Source organism: Phyllostomus discolor, chromosome 13 (genome assembly GCF_004126475.2).
Source record: "Phyllostomus discolor isolate MPI-MPIP mPhyDis1 chromosome 13, mPhyDis1.pri.v3, whole genome shotgun sequence".
Lineage (NCBI taxonomy): Eukaryota > Metazoa > Chordata > Mammalia > Chiroptera > Phyllostomidae > Phyllostomus > Phyllostomus discolor.
In genome coordinates, this window is record NC_040915.2 from 41,174,552 (window position 1) to 41,196,223 (window position 21,672).

At 44.9% G+C, this 21,672-nt stretch overlaps 1 protein-coding gene and 1 long non-coding RNA gene across 2 annotated transcripts; one reads left to right on the plus strand and one right to left on the minus strand.

Moving 5' to 3' along the window:
- The first annotated feature begins 1,588 nt into the window (after positions 1 to 1,588).
- Positions 1,589 to 19,390, plus strand: ZNF605 (zinc finger protein 605). The gene is made up of 4 exons (XM_036013920.1): positions 1,589 to 1,710; positions 5,073 to 5,193; positions 5,426 to 5,515; positions 10,690 to 19,390. The coding sequence occupies exons 1-4, from the start codon at positions 1,696 to 1,698 to the stop codon at positions 12,477 to 12,479; spliced, it is 2,016 nt and encodes a 671-aa protein (XP_035869813.1). The 5' UTR covers positions 1,589 to 1,695; the 3' UTR covers positions 12,480 to 19,390.
- LOC118497880 lies at positions 2,344 to 21,625 on the minus strand. Its single transcript, XR_004900394.1, has 2 exons — positions 21,496 to 21,625; positions 2,344 to 3,394 (listed from the first exon to the last, which is right to left on the minus strand). It is a non-coding gene; the product is annotated as an uncharacterized LOC118497880 (long non-coding RNA).
- Between the last annotated feature and the right edge of the window lie 47 nt (positions 21,626 to 21,672).

Genomic DNA, 21,672 nt, shown 5'->3' on the forward strand with positions numbered 1-21,672 from the left:
AGCAGTGTGCCGAGGGAGTAAGTGGGGAAGGCTCTCCTTTGCTGTGGCCAGGTAGATGCAGCCCACCACACCCGTTCTCAAGGTGAATGATCGCTTGGGACACACAGTCCATCCTTAATTTACCAGGTGACTGGGATGGTCATCTGTGTCAGCTAATTGCCTTTATCCAAAGGGAAAAAAATCATCCTTTCACATCATGACGGAGCTGGGTGCCAAGATCAGGCTGCTGAGGCTCCCGCCCTCCCAGAAACTGGGAGATAGCCCATCTTCCGAGAGATGGCTTCCAGGTCCTGAAGAAAGACTCTGACATTCTTGGACTGTTAAACTGGACGAGGCTCATGTTGCTTTGGAAAAGATTAACATACATCTCAAAAGGGCAGGGGAAGGATTTGCAATTACAGATTTTTTAAACTAAATGCTCTTTAAATAGGTATTGGGAGTTTCTTTCCCTTTTTTGCATGAGGGAGAATTAGGGTTTTTTTTCTTAATTTTTCATTTACAGTTGCCCTTATAGGCCTCTGAGCTTGTATTTTCCTAGAGGTGTTAGCTACTCTCACATAAGCTCTGGTACCTTGCAGCAAGGAAGGGCTGAGGCCAGGCCTTTGAAGAGAGGGGTGGGTCCCTGTGGAACCACTGGGCAGCTGAGTCCCACTGCCTCTTCCAGCAGCTCCTCAGGTCAGAAGTCAGGGGTCCTTGGAAGCCCCAGTGGAGCATTTTCCCCGGGGAGCGATGGAAGCAGGGGATGAGTCCAGGCCCCAAGGTCACTGGGCAGCCCTTGCCTTTTCGTTGGCTTCTGGGTGCAGCAGCACTTTGGTCTGCCTCCGTTCTCCCTGGAGACCTGTGTCGGGGCTGCTCTGCCCCAGTGGGAGCCAAGAAAGAAGCAACGCAAAGGTTTTCTTCGGCCTCTCCTTACTGCCGTCCACTCTGGGCTGCCACGGTGTGCGCTCAGCTTCACCACAGCCTGTGTCTCGCTCTTGCCATTCATGTTAGTTCTCTGACCTCTGCTTCCCTCTTGCCCCAGAGCTGATTTGGGGGTGGAGAGCCAGCACCTCATGCTGCTCCATCTTGATCTAGAAGCTAGTTGCATTTCACACCTATGCAAATCATTTGATTTAAGTGCCCCCAGGAATGTGCTGGTTTGATTCCCAGTCAGGGCATGTGCCTGGGTTCCAGGCTATGTCCCCAGTTGGGGGCATTTGAAAGGCAGCCAATTGATGTATCTCTCACACAGTCCCTGTCTTTCTCCCCCCCCCCATAAAAGTAAACAAAGTCTTTTTTTAAAAAAGACGGTATGTTCAGACTTTGCTGAGGTGTCTGCAGAGCAGTGTGAAGGCGGGGAGGCTCTGGGTGTGTTTGGTTGGCATTTCCAGGTGGGAGCCAGGGCTGCCGAGGGCAGCGTCAGGCTCAGCTGAGACCTGCGGTGGCTGCTGTTCACTCCTGCTTCTCATTGGGGCGCAGCAAACAGCTCCTCCAAGTTCCCAGTAAGAGAGAACGGAGATTTACTTATACCATCTGAAATAAAATTCCCACTGCATCTCTAGGCCGTGCTCTCAGGAACAAGATGACTGAGGCAGGATAAGGAAGCGGAGGTCTCAGGGCCGGAGGTGCGATTTACAGCCCTGGACAGAGGCCTTTCTCAGAGCGTCAGGACAGAGGGAAGGCTCAGAACGGCAGACTTCCCCAAAGCAGCAGAAAATGATCACGTCACAGGTGAGTTATCTGTTTATTCGCCACAACTTTCTTCTGTGGATGTGATGAGGCTTACAGGAGTCTCTACGAGCAATAGGAGGGGGTTACGTATATTTGGATCATAGCCAGAGAGAAGAGTGTAAACCTGGGAAGGAGGATGTGGAAGAAGCACAGTGGATGTAGAATCGTACCCAGCCTTAAAGTTGGAACTCGGGGGTACAAGCAACGAGGCCCTGCACCGTCAGAGGTGAGCTGCGAGCTTTGCTGAGCTGCTCCTGAAGCCGGGACGGGGGCAGCAGGAGCAGCTCCCAAAGGCAGAGCAGTTCCTCCTCCACCGGAGCAAGCCTTTCCTGACAGTTACATGGAGAGGAAACACGTCGACCGCTGTTGACGTCGCTGACACTGTGGACGGTGTCCTAAACACCAGTCCTATAATCAACACCTTCACATGGAAGGGTTCTTCCAGACCCCAGTGCCAGCGAAGGGCATGACTCTGGAGGCGGCGGAGTGCTGGTGCTCAGAGAACCAGCAGGGGGCGTGCGGGACACATGCTGCCGATATTCTAGTTTTAAGAAAGAGCCTGCATCACCAGGCAGAGGTGATGGTTACAAAACGTCCAGGTGGCCCTGTAACTTCTCTCAGAAATGTTTTTGCTGCTTCTGTTGGGAAATCCAGGCACGAGGGTGTCTGCCTTCAGCACTGCTTCCTTACTTTGCTGACTCGGGAAACAGACTCATGTCCCTTCAGCTTTCAAAGCCATTCCTGCCCACTGAGCTTGCTTTCTTAAAAAAAATTCTGTTGTCTAAACCTATGCAGCATAATACCAACTTTTCCCCTTTCTTGGTGTGCAGTTAGGTCAGATGCCCAGCTGCCAGGTGTCGAAGTACCTGGTTAAAGCAACGGCTGAGGTGAAAGTAACCGAACCTCTCATCATGTACCTCGATGGTGCAGCCAGAGCCTAACCGAGGAGGCACCTAGCCCCCACGCATCGCCCACAGTACACAGGGCAGGGGTCAGGTGCATCAGCACAGATGTGGGGTCAGCCCACTTCCCAGGGATCCGCAGACAGCGAGCTCCGGCAGTTTCACGGTCCTCGGTCAGGAGGAGGGTGCGGTGGGAGGTCCGGGAGCAAGAAAGTACCCGGCACTGAGCCAAGATGAGCAGTGACTTCAGCTCCTCCTCTCCCTCACCCTGTAAGGAGCTCTTGGCCGAGGCACCTGAGCGAGGCCTCAGATGTGGAGACCGAGGCTGCACAAGTTCATGACCAGCCAGGGTCCTGAGGCCCTGACTGCAGTGCCGTCCCGGTCTGCCCAGCAGGTCTGTGTCTGAGGACGGTGTCCCCTGGAGGCCGGCCAGGTAAAGCCTTTGTCATTGCCTGCGGATGGGCCTGAAAAGTCCTGGTTCTACCCCACAGCTGGATTCCTCGTGTGAGTTTTAAAACATGTGATTCACGTACTCCCCATCGCAGTCACAGTCCACCTCTGCAGACAAACTCCGCGTCTCACCTTCCTGCATCTCTGACCCCTGGCAACAACTGTTCTGTCTTCTGTCTCCAGCTCTCCTTTTCCAGAATGTTACCTAATGGAATCATGTTTTTGCGATTGATTCACGTTGTTTGTTCCTTCTTCTTGCTGAGTACTTCTGCTGTTTTTTGTCTTCCCTCTCCCATACCGACAAAATGTTTCCCTTTGAGGACTTTTTTCATCTGGGAAAACAACAACAAAAAAGTCACTCAGGGCAAGATCAGATGAATAGGAGGGTGGGGCAGGGGGGATCATGCAGTTTTTGGTCAAAGACTGCTGAACACTCAGATGGTGTGGGCAGGCGCACTGGTAAATCACCCATCATGAAATGCGCAAATTCGAGTATTTTGAAAGAGTTCAAAAACAAATTCACTGAAGCTGAACGCAGCCTCTCACCACAACACCAGCTGGCACAGATGGGTTCCTAGAACACACACCTAGGATCTAGCGAGCGAAGCCTGTACTAAAGGGGCCCATTCTCCAGAAGATAATTCTGGGGGTTTTTTGACCCCCTTGTTTGTGTTTACTCTTTCACTAATAGCCCCTTGTTTAAACTACTGTGGCTCTACAGGAAGACTTGAAATCAGGTCATGTGAATACCGCAACGTTTGTTTTGTTTGTTTTTTCCCAAATCATTTTTGCTGTTCTAGCTCCTTTGCCCTTTGTCCCCATGCCCTGTGTGTCCTTGTTTCATGGCTTCTATAACACTATTGCCTCTGGCTCGAAAAGACAAAGTATTTGAAAACGTGATTTTTTTCTTACTCATCTTTTTATTTCTAGCATCTGTTACAGTTCCAGAACCCTTAAGTGCTCAATCTCTGTAATCTAGGAGATATCTAAAGGAGCTAGCTCGTTGTCCTCCTTGGGAGCAGAACCACCCTGGGGGAGGAGTGTGTCTTCGATGCATAGATGGGACTTGGGTCTGACAGTGGCTGAGAAATGGTACTGGCCTTCCGCAGGAAGAGGCCGGGCTGGCTGAAGGGCTCCCACTGCATGGGGCACTGCGCTCAACTAAGAACCGTTCCCAAATACCAGTGGCACCTTCCTTGAGAAACAGTGCTTGAAGACAAACTATTTCAACTTCTTATTAAATGGATATAGATGAATGGATTCGTAATGATAAATATTTTATCTATTTATTTAAAGATTTTATTTATTTTTGGAGAGAGGGGAAGGGAGGGAGAAAAAGAGGGAGAGAAGCATCAATGTGTGTGTGGTTGTCTCTCACGCGCCCCCTACTGGGGACCTGGCTGACAACCCAGGCATGTGCCCTGACTGGGAATCAAACTGGTGACCCTTTGGTTTGCAGGCCAGCACTTAATCCACTGAGCCACACCAACCAGGGCATAATGACAAATATTTTAATAACATTTCTGTATCTCTCTCAATGTATAATACAAGATTAGGATAAGATAACTATTGCTATGTAACAAATTACCCCAAACCTTAATGGCTGAAAACACAAAACACTCATCTGACGGTTTCTGGGGGTTAGGAATCTACTGGCGTCTTACCCGTTTGGTTCTGTAATCAAGATGTTGAAAAGGGCTGCAGTCAACTCTGCCTGCAGCAGGAGGGGCCCCCTTGCAGCTCCCACAGAGGGTGTGGGCAGGCCTCAGCCCCTTGCCTCCCGGACTTCTGCAAGGGCTGCCTCCCAGCGTGGCAGCTGGGTCCCCTAGAGGGAGCAAGAGCAGGTTCCCAGGATGGAGGTGCGTCCTTCTGTCAGCTACTCTTGTAGGTGACAGCTGTCACGTCTGTCCTCCTCTGCTCAGTGGAAGTGGCTGCCCACCTCTGTGGAGAAGAAAGCCTGCATTCTACAGGAGAATCACTGAAGATATAACAGGGATTATGCTTTTCTAGATTTCTTTTGAGGATGTGGCTGTGGACTTCACATTGGAGGAGTGGCGGCTACTAAATCCTACCCAGAGGAACTTGTACCGAGACGTGATGTTGGAGACCTACAGCAACCTGGTGTTCCTGGGTAAGAGCATTCTTACGTGCGCAGTGTGTGCCAGTGACTGGGGGCCTCGAAGGGGTTACTGGTTTGGGATTTAAGTTTCAGACGTCAAAGATTCTTTTGATTTATCTACCAAATTTAGAGATTCTCATTCACTGGCTTTATTTTGTAGCCTTTGTAGTAAAATATTCTTCACATTTAAGAACACCTCCACCCATGCAATGGCGGCCAAGTCCTCTGTGTTTCCAACCAACAGGTCATCAAAGTGTCAAACCTGATGCCGTTTTCAAGCTGGAGCAAGAGCCCTGGACAGTAAACGAAGAAATAGTAAGTCACCACTTCTCAGGTGAGAAATAATCAGGTGTGCGGCATACCGCGGAAGTTAAATCACAGGTTTCAGATGACAGGTTGGCACTCTTGAAATGTTACTTATAAAATTGTTTAAAGTCCTTGAGTCTTTAGAGGCGACTCAGGACTGGTGACATCGTTCTGCGTGACTTGGAAAGTGCTCTAAGTCCTGGTCCCCACGTCAGGGTGTGTCCTGTGTGCGGTCGATGATGAGATGCACCCTGTTTTCCCCATCAGCGGCCAGTCTTTCAGGCCCTCGCTTCCGTGGGCCAGGCTCTTGTTCCGGCCTCCGCGGCCTCCATCTCCTGCTCTCCTGCCCCACTCCAACCTGCCTGGCCAGGCTCCACTCCTCTCAATGAGTTCAAAGGTTTTTCTCATGTTAGGTGACACTGATGACCTTTGAGTTTCCTTTATTATTTTTCTTTTCTCCTTTGATTTTGTCAGATTTTGTTTTAAACCCACAGAGGGTAGGTGACTCCTGACCGCGGGACACAAACTGGATACCTTCAAGAGTGAGGTTCGCGCTTCCTGGCCTCTGTGCAGACTTGTACGTGACGGTCAGCTTCCAGTGCACCTTTGTGGTGACTTGATGTCTCACTTCTCTAAAGCTTCTCTTCATCCCATCAAGCAGTCTGCTGGGTGTAAGCCCGTTACCTGCTGGGATGTTTAAACTCCATTTGTGTCGAAGAGCCTCATATATGGCAACGTCTTCCCTCTCCAGTGTGCTTTCTGTGCCCGAAGATCGCGGTCAACTGCACTGGAACTGTTTCTTCCTCGGTGTCTTCCATACGTTTTCTCTGCGTGAGGGCCTCAAGTGCACTATGGTTTCCCCACTCAGAACTGTTCCTCTGCAGTCTGAGCTCCTTCTCCACCTACAGTGAGTGTCCTTGTCTCAGCCTTTTCTGAAATCTCCGCCCATTCAGCCCTGTTTTATAGGAACCTGGGCCTGACCAGACATTGTGTGGAATTCCCTAAGCAGGGAGGCCTTACTGTGTTTCCACATAGAAAGATGGCAAGTAACTTCCCTGTTCTCTGTGGAATGTGTGGTACATAATTATTAAGTATTTCATTACTTGGTAGTTCTGGGGTGAGGTAAGGCAGCAACTTTCTTATTCATTGAATATTTATTTAGTACCAAGGTTTTTGCCTAAGCGAGTGTTTAATCTCACTGTGGCAAGTGTTTCAGATTACAAACGTCCATGCACCGTTCATGGATGATTAAGTCTGGCTTTGTGCAGTTTGGAAAAGCTGTGAAGATAGATTTTATGTTCTCCTGTTAATTCAGAACACTGCTATCATGTGGAATGAGAGGATTTAAGAGAAAATGTGAGTCATTAAATAACCTTGAGGGAACAGAGAATTTTAATTTAGAAGAAAATTCAAAAGTATAAAATATTCAGTACTTAACCTTAAAACACTTGTGTTAAAATGCAAAGTTTATTATCAAGGTTAAGCAGAAACAAACTGCATCAGGAGTTCAGTGGGAGGTGAACTGTATCCGTCCTCAAGTACTGAGGGCTGTGTCCACGTAGCGGGGGCATACCACCTGAAACTGTAAAAGACACCGGTGTTCAGGCTGCCTGTCACTACCAAATCCAATAAGCAATGACAGCGATTGGATCTTCTATGGGTGTTTTATTCAGATGGCCGGTGATATGAGAAGATGGCAGGTTCATACCCTAACAAATCCTCTTCCCTTCTGTTTCGTGGCCAGCTCTTTTATAAGGGGGTGGGGAGGACAAACAAGGTGCAGTAAGGGCTTTGAAATTCAGGGAGGATTAGTAGTGAAGCAGCAGGATTTCTGTTCTCGGCAGGCTGTTAGCTGGGGGGGGGGGGGGGGGGGGCGGGCGGTCACACAAAAGGCCCGGATGCCTCCAACTTGTCCCCAGGTGGTAATCTCTAGCCAATGCCCCAGGAGGTCAGCTGCTTTTCCCAGGAGCCAGGATGGGCCTTATCTGTAGTTATTGAAACAAAAGCTTAACATACACATTACGTGCTAGGCTTACAGCTTTTTACCGTAAGCTAAAATTTTCCAGGTCTTGAGTCCCCTATCACACTGACAAATGCAAAACCGTTCCCCACCCTCAGGGTGTACATTCTAGTGTGAGAGGCACAAAGATGATTACCTATTTGATAAGTACTGTAATGGAAATAAAAAGGTATTTATTAGTGTGCCCATACTTTCAGCAGGGATTGGCTATGACCACTGACCACTGACCACCAACCTCCGCTCTCTGCGGAGGATCAGCTGTGCAGGGGCTGAGTGGTGGTGCTCCCATGTGGTCTGTAGCTGTCCACTGGGTGCTCGGGGCCCTGGGGTTTCCCAGATGATGCAGGCCAAGGTCAGCCCCCACCTGTGTTCTGCCTGGGGTCACCTTTCCTGAGCTATAAAGCAATCTAAGAAGGCTGCTACTTGTGCTGGGCTTGGAGATTCCCAGGCAAAGCCAAGCTGTGAATCTAGGCTGGCTGCTGCTAGTGCCAGGCCTGGGGCCACTTAACAAGAAGTATAGGAGCTGTGAGGGCTCCCTGAGATTGGCTGTTGCTTGTTTCAAAGGATTTAGGAAGTTGTGCAGTAAGAGCTAACACCAGCCATTCATATGGAAAAGCAACTTGGGTGGGGCGGAGTCTCAGGGGATCTCCAGAGTGGAGCAGTGTTAGCCAGGTTGATGGAGTGTCAGATATGGCACCACTTGCTGACCCTGTGGCTGTGCCCTCCTTTCTGTCTGGGAGAAAGCTGTCCCCCAGCTCCCACCTTGATGCCAGACACTTCAGTTCCTCACTGTAGGCCACTGGTGCCTTTCAAGCTGCTACCCTGGTGTTGGAGCTCAGAGGAGTGAGTCTAAGTTCGTGTGTGGGTTCTTTAAGAGGAACTGCTTCAGGCTCCAGAAGTTTTTCACCAACTCAGTTCCCACTGGTTTCTGCAGCCAGAAGTTATGGGGGCTTATCTCCCTAGCACTGGAACCCTGGGCTGGGGACCCTGGTGAGGGGCTGGGACTCCTCACTCCTGAGATATCCCTCCTAAATTTTTATCTTCTACATGTGGGTGTGGGACCAGACCGTTCCACCTCTACACCCCTCCTACCAGTGTGGATGGGTGTGGTTTCTTGAATTCCATAGTTGTCAGACTTCCATTCAACTCGATTTCTGATGGTTCTGAGTGATGGCTGTTCTATATTTTAGTTGTAATTTTGATGTGGCTTTGCAAAGAGGAGACCCCTGTCTGCCTATACTGGCATGTTGACCTGAAGTCCTTATTAATATTTTTGAAAAGAAAAATTCACCTGGCTGGTATAGCTCAGTGGATTGAGCACAGGCTGCAAACCAAAGGGTCACCGGTTTGATTTCTAGTCAGGGCACATGTCTAGGTTGTGGGCCAGGACCCCAGTGGGGGCCATGTGAGAGGCAACCACACACTGATATTTCTCTCCCTCTCCCTTTCCCTCCCTTCCCCCCTCAGAAAATAATAAATCTTAAAAAATATATATATGATAAAACTTAAAAAAAAAAAAATTCAGCACCTACCTATTCAAAAACCAGTCGCAGTCAAAGCCATATTTATACAGCAGTTTGCACGCTGAATTTGGGTGATCTCCTTCCTGTTTCTTTGCCTGCATGTCAGTCTGAGTTTATTTGGCGAAGTAACATAAACACCTAGAACCTGAATTTTCTCGTCTCTAAATGGGGGTTTTAACACCTACTCAGAACCCTTTGCGGTCCAGCTGCTCAAGTCATAAAGCTCTGGAAGCCAACTGAAAATGCAGCTCCAGCCAACCTTTCCTTGGTACTCCTTCCCTCCAGCCTGGTCCTTCTTCCCCTTCTTCGCATCTTTGTTCTTTCTTTTTCTGTGTTCAGCTCAGTTCCTTTGTCATTCACTTCTGGAAGTCAGAGAGAGTGTCACGGGCTTCACACCACGTTCTGGACAGGCTGAGGCCCCTTCTGGAGGCTCCAGGGGAGCCTCCCTTTTCTTGTCTTTTCCAGCACCTTTGAGATCTTGCCAAATCTTTCATCTTGCAGAGTACTTCCTGGAAATGCTACTTCACAACTGCTAATGAAGAACCTCATTCTAACGTAAACAAACCTTCAAAAGATCATTTCAGCACTCTCCCTCTCTGGAGCACACCCAGCCTGTCCCATCCCTGCCTCGTCTTCTCTGCAGGCCTGCCTGCTACCTTTGCCTTTCCCTCTCCTGGGCTCCGAGTGCCCTTCTTTGGTCTCTAACTGGTTTCCTTGGCCTGTGTCTTCCACAGCTCACTTTTACTACCTCTGTAACTTTCCTAATCTTTCTTTTATAATTTGGAAAGAAAACATCACTTTAAAGTAGTCAATATATGGTCATATTATGGAAATTACAGGTAATTGTACCTATTCTATCTTAATGTTATGTAAAGATTCTTGTGGTTTGGAATAGTTTCCATTGATAGCATTATATATAGATTCAATACATAATAGGTTATAGATTCAATTTATAATAGATTATAGATTCAGTTAAAATGTCAAGAAACCTAAATAAAAATGTTGATGCTGAGCTCTGAAGAACTCTTGGATAATTCCAAGAAGTAGCTCTATGGATGGTACACTTACTGATATCAGTGATTCAGGTCATGATCTTGAATGAAAATATTTTTGTAATGTAATGATAATACAGAAAACTAGTATTTCTAATCTTTCATGTAAAGTTGATATCCTACATTTACTGTGCATTGTATTCAGTATTTCTTCCTTTAAAGCATTTAACAATATGTGTAATATTCCTCTCTTTGGACTTGTTATTCTCAGCCTTCCCTATATTGTAAGGCTTCTGATAGTGGATGTTCACCTGTTTTCCTCCCTGATCTTCTGCTACTACCACGTTTAAGTAAATTAACCGCCCTAGTATTTCATTAGAAATTGCTCCAGTCTTTTTTACCTTATGATCACTGTTCCTTGAATATCTTTCATCGTTCCTTATTTAAAATTTTGTGATTATAAACAATTGTAATTTTTAATATCTATTTTCAATTTTTGTTAAAAAATTTAATGCCTAATAGGTAGACATTGTATTTGGGAGATTTTGTTGGTGGGAGGTGGGGCACAGTGGGGACTGGGATCCTAGGCTCCATTTCATAAGTTTTGTATAATAAGCATAATCCCGGGGGGGATTTACACAGTATGGTTCATTTTTTTCCTTTTTAGAAGAACTCTGGATAGATCATAATCTCAGAATGTGGCACCGAGATAATGGAGACAAGCTTAAAAGCATGGAGAGAGGCCATGAACATGATGTTTTGGGTAAAATATTTCATTCAAGCATTAACTTCATTCATTTAGGGATGAGACTCCATAAATGTGGCACCAGTGAAAAAAATCTGAATCATCCTCTTGATTTTCTTCATAAAAATAATCGTGGAGGAAGGAAACTTGAGCTCAATAAAAAGCTGTTATTCTATATGAAAACTGACAGGGCCCATGGTGGAATAAAATACTGTGATGGCAATAAATGTAGAAAGAGCAGCAGCAAAGAGTCATGGCTCATGACAAACCATGTAACACACAGAGGAGTCTATCTGTGCATGGAATGTGGCCGAGTTTTTAACAAGAAGTCACAGCTTGTTGTGCATCAGAGAACTCACACAGGAGAGAAGCCCTATGGGTGCAGTGAGTGTGGGAAGGCCTTCTCCCAGAAGTCCCTGCTCACTATCCATCAAAGGACGCACTCGGGAGAAAAACCATATGGGTGTGGTGAATGTCCAAAAGCTTTCAGTAGGAAGTCACTGCTCATTTTACATCAGAGAACACACACGGGGGAGAAGCCCTATGGCTGCAATGAGTGTGGGAAAGCCTTCAGCAGGAAGTCACAGCTTAAAAGACACCAGAGAACCCATACAACAGAGAAGCCTTATGAATGCAGTGACTGTGGGAAAGCTTTCTCCCAGAACCTAAAGCTCATTGCACATCGGAGGACGCACACCGGAGAGAAACCCTACACCTGCAGTGACTGTGGAAAAGCCTTCTTTTGGAAGTCTCAGCTCATTACTCATCAGAGGACTCACACCGGGAAGAAACCGTATGCATGTGGTGAGTGTAAAAAAGCCTTCAGCAGGAACTCACTCCTCATTAGACATCAGAGGATTCACACAGGGGAGAAACCCTATGAATGCAGTGAATGTGGTGAAGCCTTCATCAGAAAACCACAACTTATCAGACATCAGGTAACTCACACAGGAGAGAAGAACTACCAGTGCAGTGACTGTGAGGAAGCCTTCTTTAAGAAGTCAGAGCTAATTCGACATCAGAAGCTTCACTTAGGAGACAAGCCCTATGCGTGTGTGGAATGTGGGAAAACCTTCTTTGGGAAGTCACAGCTGCTTACACATCAGAGAACTCACACTGGAGAGAAACCTTTTGAATGCAGTGAATGTGGGAAAGCCTTCACCCAGAAGTCCAGCCTGATATCCCATCAGAGAACTCACACAGGTGAGAAGCCCTATGAATGCAGTGAGTGTGGGAAAACGTTCAGTGAGAAATCAAGTCTCATTCACCATCAGAGAACCCATACTGGAGAAAAACCCTTTGAATGTAGTGAATGTAGGAAAGCTTTTGCCTGGAAGCCGCAGCTTCTTAGGCACCAGAGAATACATACAGGGGAGAAACCCTATTCATGCAGCGAGTGTGGAAAAGCCTTTGTTCAGAAAGTGCAGCTCATTAAACACCAGAGAAATCACACAGGAGAGAAAGCCTATGGATGCAGTGATTGTGCAAAAGCTTTCTTTGAGAAGGCACAGCTGATCATACATCAGAGAATTCATACAGGAGAGAGACCCTATAAATGTGGTGAGTGTGGGAAGTCTTTCACTAGAAAGTCACATCTTATGAGGCATCAGAGACTTCATACAGGAGATAAATACTGTGGGTGCAATGAGTGTGGGGCTACTTTCAACAGGAAGTCACAGCTCATGATCCACCAGAGAAATCATGTCAGGTAGAAAGCACATGAGTGCAGTGAGTGTGGAAGGCCTGCTAGCAGACACTTTGCCTCCTGATATTTCTGAGGACACACAGGAGAGGAACCCTATCAATGCAGTGACTGTTAGAAAAAGTTTTATTGGAAAGGCAAGTGTCACTAAACAGAATTCAGAAAGAGGACATTTTTTGGTAGACACTATAAGAAAGCCTTCTCCCAGAAGACACAATTTATTACACATTGATGAGTTATCTATCAATATTGTGATAGTACAGAACCTTTTGATTAAAAATGAAAGCTCATTAAATATTTAGAAGACCTGAACAGGAGAAAAACTGTATAGTCATAGCAAGTGAAGGACAGCAAGTGAGGATAACTCTCAGCATAGTAGAGAATGTGTGCATAGGGGAATACTGAGTATTAGAGATTTCATGTGGAGGAGGAGTCCTAATAATCTGAGGGGTTTGTAAGCATGATCCTATTGAAATAATACTATAAAGAGGTTGTGTTTGTTGCATACAAATTATATAAAAGATGGTCATTTTTCAATGGTAGGTGTGTTTTAAGTGTGAAGACTTCTTTCTGCCATGGTGGTAGAGCAAGGAATAGATGAACTCTCTTGCTTTAAATGGCTAAAAAAACCCCTGTACAGTATATATCAAATAATGGTTTTTAGACATGACAAGCACAGGTTTGTGACCTGTGGTAGGAGGAGGACAAAGTGGTGGCAGTTTCCAGGCTGCAGTTCAGGGAAGGTAACAGACACGATAGTGCTGAATTGAGTAGAGCTGCTGAATTGGCACTTGGGGAAGCCACCATAGCTAGAATTTGCAAGGGGAAGTACTGGAAAAGAGGGAACTTCTTAGGGAGAGGACTGCAGAAATCTACAAGGCATCCCCTGGAGCCTTTAGACTTAGTATCAATTTGCATATCTGTGAAAAGAAACTTCCTGAAACCAGATAAAGTAGGACAGAGAGAAGGAGGCTGAACAGTTCCTAGAATTCAGTGCCGGGCTAGGAACAGTTCCCACCAGCCAGAGTGGAAACAAGTTTTAATGCACAGTGCACCATACAGAATCCCCAGCAGCCTGCTGCCTCAGTGGTGACAGTGACTAATGCTAGATTCAAAGCTACTCTGGGCCCACAGTGTCTGGCATCCAAAAGCATACTGGCATGCAAAATAGTAGGAAAATGGGACTGGTAACAAGTAGAGATCAGTAGAAAGAGACCTAGAAAATACTGAAGTGGTTGGAATTAGTACACAAAGATGTTCGTATAGCTATTATATAGAGGAAAACATGAATCTGATGAAACTTGAAGTGGAAGATATATTTTTAAAGCCCAAATGGTACTTCTTGGGATGAGAATAACATCTTAAAATTTAAACATAAATGGTGTAATTAATAACAGATTAAACACAGAAACACAAAAAATAATGAGCTTGAAGAGTAAAAAACAAAAACTATCCAAATGATGTACCCAGAGAGAAAAGACAGAGGGAAGAGAACGGGGAGTTGGCTACAGTGTGTAACATAGAGGGACTGGAGTCCCAGGAGGGAAGAGAGAAGACACAAAAGAAAGTGTCTGAATAAGTAGTAGCTGAAAGAATTCCACATACATGAAAAGTGTATCTCCACATATTCAAGAAGCTCAGAAACACAAAACAAAACAAAACAAAATCATGCAATGACACCATGTCAATTGAATGAAAACCTGTGTGAACAATAGTTAAGAACCTGAAGGAAAAAGAAGACATGAAGGGTGACAGCAAACTTCCAGTCAGAAACTATGCAAGGTAGAAGACAGTGGAGTCACATCTGTAAATTACTGAGGGCACGAAAAAACCTACAGTAGAGTTCTATTACCCATCAAAGATGAAAGCAAAAAAAGAATTTTCAGAAAAACAAAATCAAAGAGAATTTATATCTGGCAGACCTGCCTTCAAGAAACATTAGAAAATGGTTTTGGTCAGCAGAAAAATAACAGTGGAAATCTGGATCTGCAGGAGGAAGGGAAGAGTTCTAGAAACGGTGAATATGTGGATAAATATAAAAGATATATTTCTTATTTTAAAATCTTAAAAGGTAACAGCCCTGCCTTTGCTGGTGTGGTTCAATCAATTGTTGGCCTGCGAACAAAAAAGGTTTGCCGGCTTGATTCCAGTCAGAGCACATGCCTGGGTTGTGGGCTGGGTCCCCAGTAGCGGGTGTAGGAGAGGCAACTGATCAATGTATCTCCTGTGTGTCGATGTTTCTCTCCCTCTTTCTCCCTCCCTCCCCCTCTAAAAAGAAATAAAATCTTTAAAAGTAAATAAATAAAAGGTAATGGTCCTGCTTATAGCCACAGCAATGACAGTGTATTTTAGGTTATGATCTACTTAGAAGTGACCACAATGGTGTGTAAGTAGGAACCTTTAAAAACAGCTGAATAGACTGCATTGCCTGAACCAGAAACCTGTTTGCTCGAGGCTCAGTGTGACTTGTGTTTGCAGCAGCTGCACGAAGTTGTTCTATGTGCTGTGGATCTGTACATGTGCCTACTGTTCTCTGTGTCTCCTATCCATTTTCTTCTCCGCTCTGCGTCCCAAGGGCTGTCCCCCAGGGACTGCTTGGCTAGGGTTTCTGCTTAGGTCGAACATGGGAGGTACTTGTATGACATGAGCCGGTGGGAGGCAGAGGCTGGAGTGTTTGCTTGTCTCTCCTGCTGGCGCACAGTTTGGCAGCATCTCTCCCTGTGTCACTGCAGCTCCCAGTGGGAGCCTCAGCTTTAGTTTGGGACGTCCCTCTCCTTGCTCTTCAGACTTAAGGGTGATCACTGCTTCTCACTGCTTCACCTGGTCAGTTTCCTTAATTCTGAACACGCTGTAAATAGTCCCTTTATGAAATGTTCTTCAGCTAGTATTCTGAGTACATGTGTTTAATGATGAGCATCAGTTACTAGTATTTGTGTCTCACGGGGAACAGATGGACATCTATCAAGCTTTTCCTCATTAAATATCAATATTTTGTGTTTTAACAACTCAGTAAAAATTACAACAAATATCAAAGTGGTTTTAGTTATAAACAGAAATGCTCAGAAGGTTGCCATCTGCTACATATGCAGGTGGTCTGGCCACTGTTACCCTTCTTCAGTAATATCACCAAAATATTTATAACATCTCATGCTACCTCTGGGTTAGCCAAACAACTGACAAGAAAGCAGTTAGTATGTTAATTATGTACGTGTAAGAAAAAATGACAACCTACGACTGAGTGAAGAAAGGAAGGAGCGATGGACTGTACTTCCCAGTACTCATTTTTAAAAACTGTGCTGTGCAATTAAACATCCTCATTCCATATTCTGCTGTTCTTATTCTGTACAATGCATGCAGTCTGTAACCACAGACAAGATTTTCATTTCTGTAGTCACAGTTACTTTGGAGAATCTCCCCAAAGGCTCCACACCAGTTCCCATCACAAACTATGTCAGAACATCACCATTGCTCAGATCAAACCCGACCTGCTGCCCTCACCACCTTGTGAGGCCCAGTGAGTGTGGATGCAACAGAGGCCTGGCGCCGACAGCACCGTCCCATCCGAGTCAGACACCTTTCAGCCATCTCACCTGCCTCCTCTCACCAGCTCACAAGCCTCGTTGGAAGCGAGAGAACTGCCATCCAGCTACACGCACAGTAGTGTCTTCTCTTCCAGTTGGTTCTGCATCTTAATCTGCGCGTTGAAGGAGCTTCTCATGCAGGTTTTCCATTTTGTGTAAGTCTGGGAGGCACCATTCACAACACTGTCTGGGTTAATCCAATTTGGTATCACTCTGGCCCCGAGATTATGGGATCAGCCAGCAAGTGAAAAAAATCCTGAGGCTTGGGCCTAGTTGGAATAGTGTGGTGACAGCCCCCTGTGACCATTTCGCTGCCACAGTGCTGTGTGATCTATGCATGATAATAAAGTGGTTCCCACCATCAGGATCCTTCCCACCCCCTTTACACCACATGGTGAAGGGAGAAGCTATTCTCACTCTCATTATCTTAGGACATTTTATTTATCTCATGATGTCTGTCTGCAACTTAGAAGCAGGCTGTGCAGCAGCTCAAAAGAATGAAATGCAACTGAATTACCACTAAAAGTGCTTTCCCCTACATTGCTGTTTCCTTCCATCACCTTGTGGACCTTAAATGTAGTCAGTTTGTCCTGAGGCCAAATCTGTGGGTTTGGGGTGCCATCTGATCGTTCTTTCTCTTCTTTGTGGGGTCTTTGCAGTTTGGGTCAGTCAGTACTCACTGTATCCAGGTACTGTTGGCATCTTGTCGCTAAGGCTTGCTTATAGAATTCTAAGATTAAATAAACACAGAGCAACAAATTTACTTAATACCTAAATCATTCTATTTAGGTATTTATCAACATGTAGAATGTTAAAGGTGCTCAACAAAGAGAAGGTAGCTATAAAAGCAGTCACTGCTGAGATGATAGGAAGAGAGACATATAAGTGACATTTGTAACTTGAGTTTCTCATCTGAAGCATTCCTATCATGGAAAATTATTTATTTAAAAGAAATCAAGCTCAGAGTCACACAAAGATGTGGGAAGCGGGTTGGCATTGGCTACGATTATGGGACAGGGGAGCATTTCAACCCCAGATGGCCATGCGGGTTTACCCCAGACTGCAAACACAGGCCAGCTCCAAGGGTGTAAGCAAGTTCCATACATTTATCCTCTTGTGTGTAATGTCAAGAAGCAGAATGTGTCACGTGATGATGTCTGAGATCTGGGTCCAGCTGTGCTTCCCATACAGGGATGGGGTCAACAACTAAAGACAAAGGTCAGGTTGCTGTTCTTTCAGGGACGCACAATCTCTGTTAGCTGCCGACATTAGTTCCCACCAACACTGCACCTCGGGGTCTGGGGGCTGCCCTGGTCAGACCTATTGCTGACACTTCCCTGTGTGCCCACATGTTTACTGAGTAAACGGTTTGGTGAGTGAACATGATTGAGTGTGATCATTATGAACAATAAACTCTGGCTTCCATCCCAGCTCGGTCTCCCAAACCTAACCTGAACCCCCGCCAGCTTCCAGCACGTATGATCAGATACACCTAAACATCCAGTGAAAAGCTCCTCCTGACTCCATTTTTATTGGTGGTATTAACATGCCACCAAGCCCTTCACTCACCTAGCTGGGGTCTGGCATTTGGGCAGAGGGAAAACTGCTTTTTTGCAAACTAAACTTGGGGACTCCCTTAACTGTCCGAGGCTTAAAAGAGTAGAGTCCTCACAGCTTAGCTGTGCTATGAATATAATTTCCAAAAAAGTAGAGAAGAGGCACCATGTGTAAGTGCAGCTGCATGCATGCTGTGCCTTCTGAAGACAAGGGTCTGGGTGGGACTGCAGACAGTTAACAGTTGGAAATGCCCATCGGTATTACCTAACTCAAGACTCAAACAGGTGGGCAGTATCTTGCCAAAGATCACTTAGTGGCAGTGGGAACCCACATTCCCAGGCCCAGGGCTCCGCCGATGGGACACGCAGTTGTCCTTGGCTTTCATTTTGTCTGAATGCCTTCCACCTCACTGGCACACACACGGCCAGTTCCCAGCTTTGATCAGTGCCTGAGTGTGGGTGTTAAACTGCATGTTGTTGCCTTGTTGACAGGGTTTCTGATGGAGGGAATGAGAACTCACAAACTCTGGCATTTGTTAATGCAGTGGCATCTTTCTGTGTGTGGGGTGGGGGTGCTTGTGCTACATTAAGCTCTGTGCTTAGTGCTTTACTTTTTTTAAAGCTTTTAGCTCAGTACTAACTCTGAGGTGCTTTGATACACCAAGGTCACTCGGCTACCAAGTGGCAGAGTTGGGTTTGAATCCCCCTATCTCCCTAAAAGTGAAGCACTCTTTATGATACTACTATTAATTACTCTGTAGTCATCCCTGTTTAAAACAGCTATTTTCTCCAAGTAGCTCAAAACTCGTACATTTACATTATTCCACAGACTAAAGCCCGAAAGGACTGAGGGTCTGGAAAAGTCAGAAGCACAAGAGGCATGTCTCATTTGCATTACTAATTATTTTACTACTGTGTAGTCTTTGACAGATAAAGCTTTTTGGGTCTCCAGTTTCCCAATCTTTAAAATTAAAACAGGACCTTGGAGTGGTCTTACGGTGTCTGATCCATCCTGTTCTGGGCCCATGAATCACAGCCCACCTCTCCTTCTTGTGAGTGTGATTGTCTGACTTACTGACCAAAGCCATGTTCTGTCCTTCCGGACACAGTGAGTGCCCAGGTTCTGAGCATGTGTGGCTCAAGTGTATTCACCAAGACTGTATAAAACGGGTCCTGGAGAGCAGTGGCCTCCCTTTGGATTTGAAAACTGGAAAGTGGGGCAGCGCTTGGTCATCCTCCCTACTTGTACAGAGACCCTGTCTTCAGGATAAAGGATTCCAAGACCTAAAATGAAGCAGAGAGAGGCAGAAAAATGAGTGTGCAGAAAAAAGTCCCAGTGATGTCCTTTGAGGTATGGTCTGTCCATTTTTCATGATTGTCCATTGACTAAAGAATGTATTTAACTAGCAGATGTTTTCTTGTTTTTATATAATGTTGGCTATAGAACAAGGCTTACTATCAGTTAAACAAATAGGTTGATGTTTTAAACAAAATTGGTTGCATGCGAAATACAGTCTGAATAGCACCGAGGAAAAGGACTCAGCACATTCACTGTACTGCTGAGGTTAGGTTGCGGCTCCACCTGCATCTTCCTTTCTTCGTGGCTGCAATTCCAGTCGTCATTGACGCCATTTGCCTTTCAGCAACGGGATTTTATTTTTGCTTACATCTTAACAAATATGTCCCCTAATTTCATTACCTGGTATTTCCACAGATACAGGAATTGAGGAGATTTTCTTTTTAAAGATTTTATTTATTTACTTTTAGAGAGGGGAAGGGAGGGAGGAAAACAGGGAGCGAAACATCAGTCTGTGAGGGATATCAGTTGCCTCTCACACGCCCCCAACCCAGGATCTGGCCCCAGCACAGGCATATGCCCTGACTGGGAATTGAACCGGTGACCTTTCAATTCACAGGCCAGCACTCAATCCACTGAGTCACACCAGCCAGGGTTGGAATTGGGGAGGTTTTTTTATGGGCTACAGAATAATAAGTTTTTATAGGAAAAAATTATATTACCACTTTTCCACCTAGTACTTTACTTACTGGTAATCATGCGTGCAGCCAGAGCTGTGGTCCTGACTCAGGACTCAGGAGAAACCTGACTGCTGCTTTGATTGCACCTTTTGCCCATGTTGGGAAATTTCTTATCTGCACACACAAAATCCCCTCCAACTACCCTTAACCCGGCCCCTTTGCCCAGTGACATGATGTGAACATAAAAACCTTATCCTCTTTCAGCGACTCACCATTTAGTCACTACATTTTAAATTCATTTAATAATTTCATTGTTACAATCAGCAGAATGCCTTCCTTCACCCACAAATTATTTGTTTTTTGTGAGGCTGAGAAATGGACTAGATAAGCAGGGCTGAAGCTTATTAAGCTTCCAAGAGCAATGCCCAAAGCTACACTGCAGACCTGGCAGTTTGTAAAAAGGAATAATCACTGTTGGCCTACCACCAGGTTGCAGAAAAACTTATCGCCACCATAAAATTACCAATGATACCACAAAGTGACACAAAAGAAAACTGCAAGAAAGTTATGGCCACTCATGTGGCCCCCCTGCATCTTCAAATTGAAGATTCAGTTACATACACTGAGTTATTGAATGATTTGTGAGCAGAAACTTAAGAGTACTGTATATATATGATAAATGTCTACACACATGTACATACAATGGATTAATAGCTATGAAAAAGAATGAAAGCTTGCCATTTGCAACAATATGGACATAGAGGGTATTATACTAAGTGAAATAAGTCAGAGAAAAACAAATACCATACGATTTCACTAATACATAGAATCCAAAAAAACATAAATGAACTTCAAAGGTGCAGAGGACTGATTGGTGGTTGCCAGAGACAGGGTTTGGGGGATGGTTGAAATGGATGGAAGAAGTTAAAAGGTAAAAATTTCTGGTTATAAAGTAAGTCATGGGAATGTAATATATAGCAAAGTGAGTGTAGATAACAATACTGTATTGCATAACTGAAAGTTGGTAAGAGAAAATATCTTAAATGTCCCTGTCATATGAAAAAAAATTGTAACTGTATGGTGATGAATGTAACTAGACTTACTGTAGTGATCCTTTTGGAACACAAGTAAATACTGAAACAATATGTTGTATACCTGAAACTAATAAAATGTTTCTTGTTGATTATACTTCAATTTTTTTTAAAACAGTACTATATATAACAAAATGAGATTCGTGTAAACAGCCATATTCAAGATTACTGATTAAATATGAACTGCTTAGTTATGGTAACTAAGTCACTTATATGTTAGCTATGGTAACATATAAGTGACTGAAACAACCTTGTATTTTATTTAAAGGTGGTGCTGTGTTATGGATGTATCTGTGAGCTCATAAATGAAGAGCTTTCCCCCAAAACCATTCATTACATTCAAGACAATTCACCATGGGAAGTATTTTTTCCTTATTATAGCAATCACAAGCATACAGTATGCAGGATAACACCATCAATGCATAAGTACCCACTAATTATAGATGTAATGATAGCCTCATATTATTCTTTAACTAAAAACATTTTAAAGAATATTGTAACAATGATGACATCTCATCCCTAAGTAGTATTATCTCTAAAAAAACATTTTCCTACGTAACCACGGTAATCACACCCAAGAAAATCAACAATGATCTCATATTGTCCAATAACACAATAGAAAGCATTTGTCAAGAACTTACTATTTTAAAGGGGGAAATTACTCTACCTGGGATACAAGCTGGGGGTGGCGAGAGAGATGTAAGCATTTAATTATCTAGAATCGTTCCCGTGTGATTCAACAAAAGGAAGGACTCCCTTCCTTGCAAAAGAAAGAACGAAAATTTCTTCTCCATTATACCGTAAGAATAGGCAGTACTGACCCGAAATTACTCACTGTAATGGGTAGAAATGGAGAGTTTTAACATATGTCTTTTCTTCTGAGGAACGTGTCAGAACTGCTGAACCTCGTGTGCATATAGGCACTTCATCAGCAGAACGTTTGTAAACAAGTGTCCACACTTGTTTTCAGTTCCCAAGTCCTTCTGTCCCTTTTGCCC